The 14,091-nt window shown below is 44.7% G+C and overlaps 1 protein-coding gene across 1 annotated transcript in view; it reads right to left on the bottom strand.

Moving 5' to 3' along the window:
* Positions 1-14,091, bottom strand: part of snd1 (staphylococcal nuclease and tudor domain containing 1) — a 135,744-nt gene that overhangs the window by 16,041 nt on the left and 105,612 nt on the right. Inside the window, exons 19-21 of the mRNA XM_079294702.1 lie at positions 4,655-4,778; positions 3,066-3,135; positions 1,045-1,158 (exon numbers count right to left, since the gene is read on the bottom strand). Of these exons, the coding sequence (XP_079150828.1) occupies positions 1,045-1,158; positions 3,066-3,135; positions 4,655-4,778 (308 nt within the window). The remainder of the gene's footprint in view (positions 1-1,044; positions 1,159-3,065; positions 3,136-4,654; positions 4,779-14,091) is intronic.

Below are 14,091 nucleotides of genomic sequence, written 5' to 3' on the forward strand. Positions count from 1 at the left end.
GCTTTGACACATCTGTCCAACAAGAGGCCAATGGGTCCATGTTTAAAAAAAACATCTTTAAAAATAAGGGCAGAAATTTAAGATGGAAAAACTTTAAGATGCATGTCCTTACTGGTTCTTAACCGAACGCAGCTCAGTAAAAAAAGAATTAATAAAACTGGCCCATATTTCAGACAACAGTCTGACACTAAACTAACCATTAAGTTGAATTAACACAGCCCGAAGACATGATAACCTTCATGAAAGTAGGATTTATAGCAGGACTGCATTCGACTGCACCAACTTCAGCTCTGTCATAAACTGGAAACAGAGTAAGCAGCAAGCAAACGTGTCCATGTCAAATGTAGTTATCTAGGCTGTGAGACAAACACCCTGTAAAGTAACACACACACATACACACACACACACCTAATTAAAAACAGGGCGTAGCACTGTGCCAATCAGGCACATACCAAAAGAAAACATTGTATATCTGCACAAACTATTCGGGATGCTGCCGGCTCAGGAGGCTATGAATGAGTTGACCCCCCTGTGACACACACACACGTGAGGTTGAGCTGAGGTTGAGTAAACAAAGTCTGATTCGGGCTGAAGAAAAAAGCATTAGCTGCTGTTCGGCTATCAGATGGACATTTATATGCAGAAACAAATACCCCCCCGAGTACCTGGAAGGTTTATCTATCTGCATGTGTGGGTTTCTGGGTGTCTGTCTGCCACTATGTCAAGTATTGTATAATTTTTTGCACCCATGTAAATCAATGGCCGAGTGTATTTGATCGCTCTGTCTGTTTGTACCACATGCAGTATGTATGAGCAGAATATTTCGCAAACACTTGCTCGGAATGAAAACTCGACCTCCCGGTCTGTCAGTTACAAACTTATGTCCTCGAGCGATAAGTGAAACTCAAACAGATTTCATGTATTGCCAGAAAAAACAACTTTCAAAAGCTGGCAATAAATGAGACCGAGGAAGTTGATATCTCAAAAGTTAATTTTGGAAGCTTTCGGCTGCGACACATATCTCCGCTCGGCACGCGCACTTACGTCCTGTGGGACCTGGATGAAGGCGAAGGCATGCTCGGTGGCCTGTGCTGGCAGGGTCCTGGTGCCGAAGGCAGGGGGCATGGCAGCCAGACGAGTGGACGACACGACTTCTCTCTGAGGGAGGACGAATGGAGGACAGAAATCAGAGTCAGTGTAGAGCTGTTTCTCCCCCAGACAGTGTTAATCTATGCAATCCTACACATCAACACCAAATACTGCAGCTGTAAAAACATTTACTCCCGGGAAATGATTTGGTTCATGAGTTGGAGACTCAGGGAAAAATGTCTGGCTTTTTCAGTCGAGATAAAAATAAAAAAAGCTTGTGATGAAAGGTCACTCTCTACATTACAGAGCGCGTCTTTCAAATCAAACGCGTCTGAAGGCCATCCTTAAAATAAAACCCAGCGCATACAAATTAACCCTGTAGCCAATCATGTCTTTCTTATTTTTCCTTGGTTCGGAATCAATTATGAAATCTGCAAGTCACTTTAACAATGATAGTTTATAACCGAGAATGAAGGACAGATGCCATTTTGTTGCTTAAGGGCTGCATTCATCGATATGTCACCTTACCAACCATTTCACAGCTGTTTCTACAGCAGCACGGAGGCCCCCGCTCACTAAGCTCCATCTGCTCTCTAGCTCAGCTACAAGCCGAGAGTAAAGACGCCGATAGACGGCAAGTCAGTAGTCAGACAAATAATAATAATCTGTAAAACCTTAAAAAACAAGGCAGCACTACTTGCCAGTGTGCGTATTAATACAATGATACTTAAAATCCATTTTTAAGAACCCAAACAATGAACAAAGTAACATTTTCTAAAGATTTTTGAGCAATTTTGAACTTTAGTGCCGACCGCAAGGTCAGCACTCTAGTCTGCACGTTGCCATATACCAAAAGTAAGTACTTCAACTCATTGATCTGAAGCATAAATCAGCAATTAAGGTTGACAAGCGATGACAGGGATGGGCCAATGTGAGCAACGGCCAATCACCACCGGCTTGCTAAAGAAGAACATGCTGGTGGGAAGTAAGACAAACACGGCCGTTAGAAATGGGAAGTTAATTTAATGCCCCCCCCCGTATCTGAGGTTAATGTGTTCATTGGACTGTACAGTCTAGACAGAATGCCTTGAACGTCCATTATGGATTATGATGTTTGTGTATCAGTGCCATGTTAGATTTTGACAGCACTGTAAATGTGGGGGCCTTAAAAATGAAAGACAAAAGTGCTCGGCTGTGTTTGTTGATGATCACGTAATAATTCAGGGACTGACCTATACCTGAGACAGGTGGCAATATCAACAACTAATAGCTCACGATGAGCTACACAGTCAGGTAGATATCAGTTCCGGTTTTTTTTTTTCCCTCGGTGCGGCAGGTCGGTCTCGGAGAATCACACTTTCAGCAGAATGCCAGGACGCATCGCGTCTGCCAGCCAAACCTCGAGCTGTCCCCCCCCCCCACCCCCACCCACTCTGGGGTCAGTCGCACACTGTGCCCCGCTCCACTGCATCATGGGAAATGTCCCGCAGGCCGGGGGTTGGCTGCATTAGCCACTTGGTGATGCAAGTGGGTAGAGAAACACACAATAACGTACTCGCAAGCATATGGTGCCTCCGTTATCACAGAGAGAGAAAGAAAAAGAAAGAGTGGGGGAGTTCTGCTTTTGTTATTGTCATGAAATGAATAAAACTACACTCGGTTGCACTCTTTGCTTCAGTCGTAAACAATAAAAGGGAAAACAAACAAGCGTGCATCATATTTGTCCTGAAAACTGCAGCTGGAAGGACACATAATAGCTGTTAGGTTGCTTTGAATGTGGAGATAAGCAAACAACTGGTGTCTGACTAGATCCCTCCTCAGATACTAGCTTCCCTCTGGCTGTGGGTTTGGCTTTAACAAAACATTGAATCTTTTTAATTTTGAGCCCCAAACAATAGGACTATGTTTAAACGATAAGCACGCTACACATCCAACACTTTCATCAGATAGTCAAACGCACGGTCGCAGTTACTCACGTTGCCGTAGTCGATGTAGAAGACATGAACCTTTGCTGGCGACTCAACTTTCTCCACTCTGGCTCTGTACCTGCAGCAGCAAATGAGAGAGATGGCGGGAGAGAAAGAGAGAGAGAGAGGGAGACAGAGATGGAGACAGAGGGCACAAGAGGAAAAGGAGATGAGTAAATGATTCCGTGCTTATTTCCCTGGGGAGAAGGTGTTGGAGGATCGGTCTGTGGCGTTCGGGGGAGAGGAAGGGGGGAGGATGAGCAGGCCGGGGGAGTGAGGGGACAGAAGGGATCTATCAGGACACGGCAGGGCTGTGAAAATTGCACAGAGGCCTCTTCGCAATAAAGAACGCGAAATCCACAACTATTTTTTTGCCTTGTAGCAAATAGCTTCAGTGCATTAGTGCTAATCACAGAAGAGCGTTGTCCTCACACTCAGTTCGAGAAGCATCTCCTCATCTGACCGTCACTTGTCAGACTCTCAACTCTGACGAGAGACAAAAGACAGACTGACTGAGAACCAAGGGAAGCGAGACAAAGAAACAATTACGGCCACATGGGCAAAGAAAGAGACAAGAGAACAAAGTTAAAACCAAATAAGTGATTAACAGGAAGACGTAAAGAAGAGCAGCGAGCGAGAGACAACGCGTGAGTGACTGATGAACAGAGGTTTCTCCTCTCTATTTACGCTCACTCTGCGGTGTTCTAATAGGACTTGAAAGGCAACGGGTTTTTTTAATTAGCCCCCCAATGAAACACGGCGACATTCCACACGCATCACAAAGATACAGACAAAGAACAATGCGAACATGAACATAATTAGCTCGCGAAATAATATATTGCTGGTTTAAAAAAAAGAAAGAAGAAAAATCTCAGATGTTTGTGTAATCAAGGAGACAGACTTCTCTACACAAACAAGGCTGAAGAAAGTGAAGCTTTGGGACAGATGGCCTGTTTGAAAATGCTCATTGACCTGCATTGTTGGCGGGACAAAGGAATAACTTGACTTGTTCCCCGTAAAACCCTGGAGAGGAGGGTGGAGGGAAGGGTGGAGGAAGGAGAGCACCTGTGTCGAGGGAACATTTGTTGTTTTTAATCAGTTCTGTGATCTTTTTCTTTTCTCGCCCGTCGCCATCTTGACACAGACACTCCCTCCCTCCCTCCCTCCCTCGCTGTGACTTTTATCTGTCCCCATGACCATCTGTAAAGTTCCAACATCCGGTGAAGAGGTGTATGTGTGTGTGTGTGTGTTACTGTCAAGCGACTGCCGATTCTGAAAGGCCAAAGAAGAGGCAGACCGCTAATTACACCCTGTGGGTGTCTGCAGTTAACACATCGCAGACTTAAAGAGAGACACGGTAAACAATTTAATGTCAGGTATTCTTGAGAAGAAAAGAAACGCACAAATATAATGTATAGGTCTGACGGAAATGTAGCTCATCAAATGGGAAAATGTCTCAATTGTTACAGATGTATTCACCTGCAAAGTAATTAACGTCTCCGAGGGTTCAGCGTTGAGTTTAGAGCATCTTGCTGACGGGCTGAGATCAGCGTAAGGCGTTTATAAATAGCATCCCAAGTACCGAGACGGTGGCTTACCATTCGCCGTCAGCGAAGGTGGCTAAGCAGATGTCCCCTCGGCGCGGGGCGTAGGATCCTTCCACCGGCGGCTGGGCGGCAATCTCTGCCCTCATGGTCTCCATCAGGTTCTCCAACTGGGCCCCTGACAAAGACACAGACGTGCGCGAGACGGCAACAAACTTCAGTGAACAGTTCCAAAGCAATTAAGGTTTTTTTTGGGGGTAATTTCTTTGGGGTTGCATTTCATTTCATCACTACGTGGCTGTTTCCGCTTTACTTTGAAATTGATGTGTTTACCGTTCTGTCTCATCGCCGAACCACATTTAGAATACGAGTTCACAGACCCAACAGAGGAAGAAGTTGAATATTTTAAGATGCGATGGGACTTAAATTATATTTAATTCTCTCTACCACAGCGGCGCAGGCACGTTGCTTTGATTGATGTTGGCTCGACTGGGTGTGATTGAAAGAAAGCGCTTCAAAAAGGCATCGGCAGAAAAGGAACACGCTGGCGTGTTAACCCTGCAGAGCTCCTTAACAAATTGCAGAATATAAAAATCAGCATCACGTTTAAGAAGTCTGATGTGACTTTGATAAGTACCAGAGTCTGCTCCTATGCACAGACGCTGAGGATTCTTATGAGGGCTGTTTGTCAACTGAATCCTTTCTGTGCCTTTTGTTGTGAAAACAGGGCGATTGATTGTTTTATTGCATGGTTTATTATCCAACACCTACAGCAAAAAAAAGCATACTGCTGTAAGGTACCTCAACCCTTGCTTCATATGAACAAATGAATAGTACAAATCCATCTTGGTGGAGCACGCAGCATCTCATACAAACAAATAAAAGCCTCTAGAGACGAGACGTATTTAAGGGTTACTCTTAAAACCTCAGCTATAATGGTACGCCACAATCCATCGGCTCAGAACCCAAGTTAACACCGACTGCTCTGAGGAGACCGACACCAAAAATATGCTACGGCAAAAAAACAAATAGCCCATTAGCACCACGCAGCTAATGCTGGTTTGACCCTGTTGGAGGCATGCAGCTTAGAGTAAAGTGAGCCAGCCTTTATGGCACACAGTAGACCTGTTATGGTGGATGCAGAGCGAGAACGCGGCCGTCTGCGTGGAGGGAATTGGGGGAAATCAGAAAGCGAGTCGGTGCTCCGTGGATTCAGTGACTGTGGTAAGTGGCAGCCCGATTTAAACCCATCAGTTGCAAATGGGGAGCTCATTGTGGCGCCACTCAGCATGTGCATCTCCAACTGAATCACTTCCTGGTGTTTGTGTCATATTTATAGTAGATTTTGTTTACGCACGCTTGTCGATTAGTGTTCACCAAAAAGTTTGTGCGTGTGTTTGTGGGGGGGCAATTACAGCTGCTAGTTTAGGAAAAAGGCCCTCGTGAAATTTGATGGGGCACTTTTAGAGGCCATTTCCACTGATCTGCCACCTGGAGGCGGTTTTGTGGGAAGCCACGGTCATCATAAGTAATGGAGCATTTTTAACCACACACATTCATACAATGGGAGGCAAAAATAAAAATCACAGGCACACAGTCCACCGGCTCACTAACAGAGTGAAGCTGAAAGAAACCGACCATCACCGTGTGTCTGCAGTAAACACATTTCATAAACCGAAAGTAAAAACATGTTCTCTGAGGGAGCTTCACACCAGAAATGTACTTTCAAATGCAAACAATATACATATTCATATCCGAATGTGAATGCATCTAAAGAAAATATTAAGACAGTAGAGTAAGAAATGAATACCCTACTTGGCTCTCGTTCCGTTTTCTTTGTAAAATATCAGCCACACATAAAAATGACCCAAAGAACCAAGATGAAGGAGTCTAAACGAGTCTGTTTCCACAGCTGAGCAGGAGAATATTTGTAAAACGGAGTATGAGCAGATAGTGGGGACACACTGTGCTCTCACACACAGTCTGTCCCATCACTGTGCCATCAGTGCTGCAGCTTCATGTATCACCAACACACTTTGAATACGCCAGCCTTTTTATAAGAACAAGACCGGGGAGAAACGTGATTACAGACCATCTGTATGTAAACTCGGGTTCTACAGTAACCAGGTTACGTCGGCTCAGGTAAACACATTCTCAGATTTCCCGTCTTAACAGGATTTATTCCACTAACCTGGTTTCCTGTGCGCGCAAATGCAGTCAGTGTGTAAAATTGTTAAGTTCTGCTTACGATGCATTTTACTGTACTAACAAACAAACAGCTTGGAGGCAGTGCAGTGCGGCACCACACCTCCGAATACACACCATTCTTTACGGCTGCGGTGACTTGTCGTTAACACCTAATATTAACACGCCTATTGGAAAACAAGAGAATATAAATAACGACGCCGTTAATCTGAGCCGAGGCAGACGGGCAACCTTCATAAGCATGTCGAGCACCAGGACGAGGAGCGAGGAGGGATCTGGAGTGTGAAGGGAAAGCTGGGAGCTCGGTGGGAATGTGGAGGGGGTCAGGGCAGGGGGTGGGCTGTCCAAACACCTCATTGGCCACCCACTGCTACACCAACTGCTGATGAATGCAGTGAGGGGAACAGGAGCATAAACACACACACACATCATCCTCAGCGTTTTGTAGAGAAAGCAGTTTTTGGAAAACATGTCAGATGAATTGCTTCCCGAAGCCCTCGCCTCATACCTCGTGCAGAGGTGGTGTAGTTACATCATTTGCCGTAGCGACTTGATGCAGACTTTACTGGAATGGCATTGGGCTCCAGCCGTCACAGCCAGCCACCTCCTTGATTTATTAATCTAATTAAAAAAAGTTAGTGTGTGCCTTCACTTCCTGTGCTCGTGTGCGTTTCTGTGTGTGTATTTACACACAGACTTATATATTTATTTCCATTCCTGGGCCATGTTCTACTTTGGGCCCGGAGAGAACTGAATAAATGACACATGAGACTTAAGAGGGTTTCTACCTGCTATATATTTATTATATATACACATATAAAAATACATTCACATACATGAAGCCTTAATGGATGGAGCCTCTTGGGCCGACCTAATTAAAAATGCTTTATTCATGCGAGTGGTGACGCAAACTTGATCTACAGTATGGAGCTTTAGTTCTAATATTTGATGCATAAAATGGGGAATGAACTCGTAACTTGCCGCGTCATGCTTAGCGCCCTGATCAGCTGATGATCCGATACGAGTCTCAGCTCGTCACAAGTCAAATCAGACGGTCTGTTAAAATGCTTCACTGCGCCCCCGTGCTGCACGCTTTGAATTCAACTTTCAATTCAGTCATGCTGCCGCTCCCGATCACGCTCCTCTCTTCTCCTTGCACCGTGGAAAAGTGCCGTTACAGCTCGTGCCATCCTTGCAAGTCAAACTCTTTTAGGCTTCATGCACCACTGAGCCACTTTCATGTTGATGAAAAGCTGTATACTGTTCTCCACATGCATCCATTGGTGCAGCTTTTGTTTGGTGTCACTGCAGCCTGATTGAATGAGTTGGACTTTTCTATCGGTTTACTTCGTGGTTCTGGAAATACACACTGGACTATCTGGGCAGTGTGCAGTCAAAGGGCGCAGACAGTAAAGTGTTACGCATCGCTAAGTTTAACGAGCTGATTTACCATCTGCAGTGGCATGGAAGTCAAGTCCAGTCACACTTTAACAATAACTCGATGTCACTGGCATGTCTCCTGATTTCCTTCTGTGCAGTCTTGTATAATTTGGTTCATGATTACAAATTGAATTCGGCAACTCAACTCCTGATGCTTGTACTGTACACACACGTGGGATATGGATGTTTGGGACTTTGAAGAATCACTAATATGATGCAAGACCTCCTTATTCAGATACCTTTCTAGCAACACACACATCTTTAGTCCTTCCTCGTCTTAGGCAGTATCCTCATAGTATCCTTACTGCTGTTAATTCATACACCTTCCTCCCTGCGTGCTACTGAGCATTTTATAATGTGCACGTCCAAGTTTGCAAAGTGCGTTTGATTTAGTATGCAGCCTGTGCCTCGTGCATTATCATCATCCTCTTGGGATTTTCAGATCCAATTTGCTGAGCAGCTTTCTTGGACAAAAGGTGGACACCCCGCTTTGGGATTATGAATTTATCAGGAACACATCGTCCATGTGTGCAGGTTTGAGTCCACGTCAGTAGACGCACAGTCAAGACAATTATTTCTGTAAAATATGCATATCGCAACGCAAAAGAGAAAGCAGGCATGTGGAATCACGTACAGATGGCCATAATAAAAGACAACACCCTGCCTGGAGGAAGACTGAAATGAGCTTTCCGTGCTTGCAGGTGGGCACGGAGAGAAAATCTGGAATTCAATTGAACAAACTCCAAAGCGTGCGGCGTCCCAGTGAAGTCCTGAATGAATGTGAGCAGTCGCATTAGGAAGGGAAGTGCAGCGAGGCCAGCTCTGTATTACAGAGGCACACTCCTATTTACTGCTGGCATGAAGACGGCTAAATATCGGCGTGCAGGAGGGGTAAACCGTGCCGTGCGCGAGTGCTCACTTTGTGTTGAAGGGAGAGCCAAAGCGATGATCCAAAAAAAAAAAACAGCCAAAACCCACCGACTGCGTCTGATGCTAGCCAGATTCTCTCGGTGTTCATCTCTTTAATCCTCTGTTTGTTTTTTCCTCCCTCGTTCTGTAATTTCTTTATACACCATTATGGCTGCAGCTGTTTGTAAATCATATATAATTACATCGTGAATGCCCAGTACGGAGTGAGAGAGCGATGAAGCTTAAAAACAAAGAAAACAATGGGAGAAGGATGGAGACAGTTTTACTGGTCGGTTATGATCGGATTTGATTACATTGTGGCACACGGTGTGTGAGCAGAGACAAGGGGGGGGGCACAAAAAGCCAATGAAAACAGTGAATCATGTGCCCTTTCGCTACGCATCCCAAGGCCGTGCTGAATTCTATTAAGCTGTTTACCAAAGCCATTAAACCGCAGAAGGGTAAATAATCATATGACAGAGGCAGAGGCCAAGAGAGCGATGGCTGCTTATGGGAGCATTCTCACTTCCTGAATTATGACAATGAAGGAAATAGGAGTGAAAGTGGAGTGCATCTATGAAAAGGACTCCTGTCGGGGGAACAACCGACTGGAGAGGATCCAGAAACATAAACATGGCTATAATTGACTTAAGTTGTTTTTTTTAAAAGGAAGGCAGGCAACATCTCGAGTAATGAGACAGTTGAACTGAAGCTGACACACATATTTATTACATCAACTTTCCCCAATTATCTTTGAAATATTGCAGTTTCATCTACCACGACAGCTGCTGAACACAAGCTCTAGTTCGGAGTGTTAAACATGCGCAGGTTTGGACGGGCTTCAACCTCTGGTGGAGCGGAATGGCTGCATTTCTGGACATGCGGGCGACACTTAAAAAAAATAAATAAAAAAGGTAAAAAGTCGCACTGACTGACCAACAAAAAAGAAAAAAAACACCCGAGGATATTTGTTCACTTTCTGAAGACAAAGTGTGACAAGGATGGAGCTAAGACAAGAGAAAAGGCTCATTTACTCCGCTTCCTGAGTGACGTTTAAAGTGGTGTCAGCATCTGCAGAGCGTTGAGGGAGGACGCGGTAAAAAACAAATGATCCCCCCTGCTTGACTAATGCTGCACCACTCCCACTGGAGAGTGATATGGATTATATCTCATGCGATACACCCCCTCCACCACCACCAATTACCCCATTCCATCCTACCCTTCCCGGCAGTGTGGAGCCTTTTACAGCAAATTACCGCTTCTGTAATTGGAAAAATCATCACCGAAAATCTAAACAGAGACGGCATCTGTGGCTCTCTTTTTTGCACCAGCCTCCGCTGCTCCGCTCTCTGCCACCTGTCGAGCCTCATTGACTGCAGCTAATGCCCTGCTTTGATTGCGAGGAGTCCAAATATATTCAGAAGATGGCCCCGTGCATCATTTGGCGGAAGAGGACCGGGGAGTTTTGAGCCTCAGCCAATTTTGAAGAGAACCCCATTTGGACCTGTAAAGTGGATCACCACTGCGAAAAGTGCCATTCAGCCATTTAGCTTCAGGTAATAGACCCAGAAGTTGACATTCATGCAAATCGTGCTCGCTACGAGGGCGAAGAACAAGGAGGAAGACGCCGGGAATCAAAGCAACCCCGTCTTAAACAGACAGATGAGCTGACCTTTTAGAAGATAAGTTGTGTATCTGATTGAATAATGAATGCCTTAGGAGTGTGAGTGTGTGTGATCTCTAAATATGGCTTTTGATGCAATGGCATGGAAGATAGAAAGTGGAAAAACAGCAGCAGTGGCTGCTGCATCTACTGCAACTTGAATTCCCCTGCTCTATTATTTTGTTGACTGTAGGTACGTATATAAATGCCACGGCTACAAGGCCTCGTACACCCTTCACCTGAATAAAAGACAAGGTGTACAAGACAGATGGACAAAGACGCATGGGCCACAATCTGGGTAAATTCTTCACAGAAAGAAGCACTTTTGAGCGAGCGCTAATGGATTAAACGGCAACACCTTTTACTTTTTAAAATGAAAACGATGATGGTGTTACAGAGAAGCAGCTTTAGCGTTAACATGACCGCAATACATTGAGAGAACGGAATTACAATTACAGCCATTCTCCCCTAATTGTATGGAGCCGTTTAATAACAATTCAACATCATTAGCACAGATTAAGCACGGTGTTGCAATTCTCTTGTCGGTTTTCTGAAATTCATGAGGCCTTTTTCGTCACATCACACCTCGTTCCTTTACTTCATTGTTTAATTAGACTGTTCGACAAAGAACTCGCATGATTAAGAAGAAAAAAAAAAAACTTCCTCAAATGCGTCTGAAATAAGAAGTCCTTTCATAACGCCGTGGTGTAGGAGTTAATTATCTCAACCCCTGACTGACTTGCCACAGGAAGATATTTCACCCAGAATGAAGTAAAAATATGGAAAACACTGCAGGCAGTTCTGCGATAGCAATTATAAACGCGCACCCTTGTTTTTTATTAAGCTCTTTTGTAAAAAGTTATCATCACTCGGCATCCAATTAGCGGGCCACTCATCCTGATCAATATGAAATGCTACAGTAACTCGCATGTCTTCTTATTGAAATAGACACCGTTACTGTGGCAACTTGCCTCCGCTGAATATAGAAGTTGGACTTGAAAAGAAAGATGCTGATGCTGCGAGACTGCTGCAGGGAGGACATGTCGGCCGGAGACGTCGTGCGGGAAAACATACACTAAAAGGGGGGGGAACCGACACAGAGTGGACGAATAAGCCAACATGAAAAACGACAATTGGCAGGAAAGAAAATGAATAAGATTGAAAGATTACATTTCAAAAGTGATGGAATTAAACTCCAAAAGACAGAAATAGGCCTGGTTTGAAGTGTAGCCAGAGAGAACAGCTCCCTGCCTGCCTTGCTCATTCAGTAGCCGGGTCCAGCATCATTAGGTGATGAACAGCTGCTGTGTGTAAAAGGTAGAAGTGTGAATAATGTGGACGGAGTGGCACCTGGTGGGGGGGAGGAGAGAGAATGACTCTACTCCTTATGAGTCTGTATGGGTGCCAGGAATCGAGCGCCAGACAGGATGTACCGCCAACTGTGGGCCGCAGCTGAGGCTTGAGGTGGGTAGAAATGTGAGTGTGTGTGTGTGTTTCGGTCAGGGCCCAGGCGGGCCTGCAATCCAGCCCCATGGACGTGATAATTGGAGTGCCTAAGAATCCGAATAAGGCTGCTAACTTGGCAAAGAAACCTCTAAGAATGTCGCCCAGTGATGGAGTCTTTGGGCCAGGAAGGCCACGCAGGCCTGAGTGTTGTATCTTACTTACACACACACAAATCAGGTGTGCATGCAACATACTGAGCAGGGGATAGGCAAGCACAAGTTACACACATAGACCACACATCGTGCACAGGATTACGCATCTGCACGAAGCATCCGATTCATCCCTCTAGCTCGAATCGAAACCTCCCTAAAGTCGTACTCTCAGTGGAATTGGAGCACAGTTTATGAGTTTTTCGGGAAAAAAATACTCCTGTACTTTATGTCTTTGATTAAAAAAAAAGAATAATTTAAAAATCGCAGAGCATCCAATGCTCAGGACACAGCCATTACGGCTACACACCCATTAAGTCTTCGGGGCTATATTTAGAGGTTGTTTTTTTTTAATTACGTCGACTCCCCTAGCATAGCGGCAGAGCAACAACCATGTACGGCACAGAGTCACTTATTCCCCCCCTGTGCCTGGAGAGGCCTTCGTCTTCTAGTGTCCAAGGTCACACAGATCTATGATGGCCCCCCTCTGACAGTAATTACACATCGCCTCCAGAGACAGCGAGAGCGAGAGAGCAACACACAGAAGGAAAACAGCGGAGAGAGAAAAGAGAGAAAGCATTACCGGGGAAGAGACAATGTGTGCGAGGAGGAAAGTGAGACAATGAGAGATGAACGCACACAGCAACAGATAAAGACCCTGAAAATAAACAAAATAAAATAAAGGATTAAAGAGTGCAATCCCTCAAGCTTCTCAGTGACTTGGACAAAAAACATTCCTAATGTGAAATCAAATCACTTATCGAGCTTGGGTAAAGTGTGTGGGGGGGTGCAGCACTTAAGAGTAATTAAATGGAAAAAGGGGAAAGACACAGAGCGCTTTAGGAGCCCCGGAGAATGAAAGATATGATATGAGAATCATTTAGCACAGAGATCATTTCACGGGCCGACGTGTGTTCATTTACACGCAACAACAGTTGTGTAGTTTCACCCACGACCACGATAAATAAATAGATATCCTGCCGTAGAAAACAGCCCACAAGGTTAATGGTCTGGATACGGCTTTTACATATGTTGTTGTTTTTAAATCTTCTTTATTGCTCTGTAACAGATGTACTTCCCACTTACTGCATGCTATTTACAACATCTGGTATCTTGCCCTCCTGGAATGCCATTATCTGCATCATTATTTCTTTCTACCCTTTGCTCTTCTGTATATGGCACTCTCCATCATATCCCATTCACACTGGGTTGGAATATGTATCTATTTGTCTCTTCATGTTTGAAACGATGGTTCCTACCTCCTGCTCCGTATTGTTAGCATTGTCATGCTACCTGGAATATGTTTTTTTTGTTCTCTACTCGCTGCTGTGACGGTGTAATTTTCCCACGTCGAATCAATAAAGCTCATCGTATCTTATTGAAGCAACTGTTGAAACAAAATGGGTTCTTAACTGCAGATATAAAAATACCTCTCTCCATCAGTCCCAGCTGCATTTTAAATCATTTTTTGTTTCTATAAATACCGCTAACGTCCATGATTGGTTTTACACGCACGATAAAAGCTGTGGATTGTTGAAGTTAAGGAAATGGGCTCGCACCCACCATCGACGGCAAAAACGGTTTCATTCTCTCCTTCAAGTTACTCTCAGTGAGGCTTG

Source organism: Melanostigma gelatinosum (genome assembly GCF_949748355.1).
Source record: "Melanostigma gelatinosum genome assembly, chromosome: 22".
NCBI lineage: Eukaryota > Metazoa > Chordata > Actinopteri > Perciformes > Zoarcidae > Melanostigma > Melanostigma gelatinosum.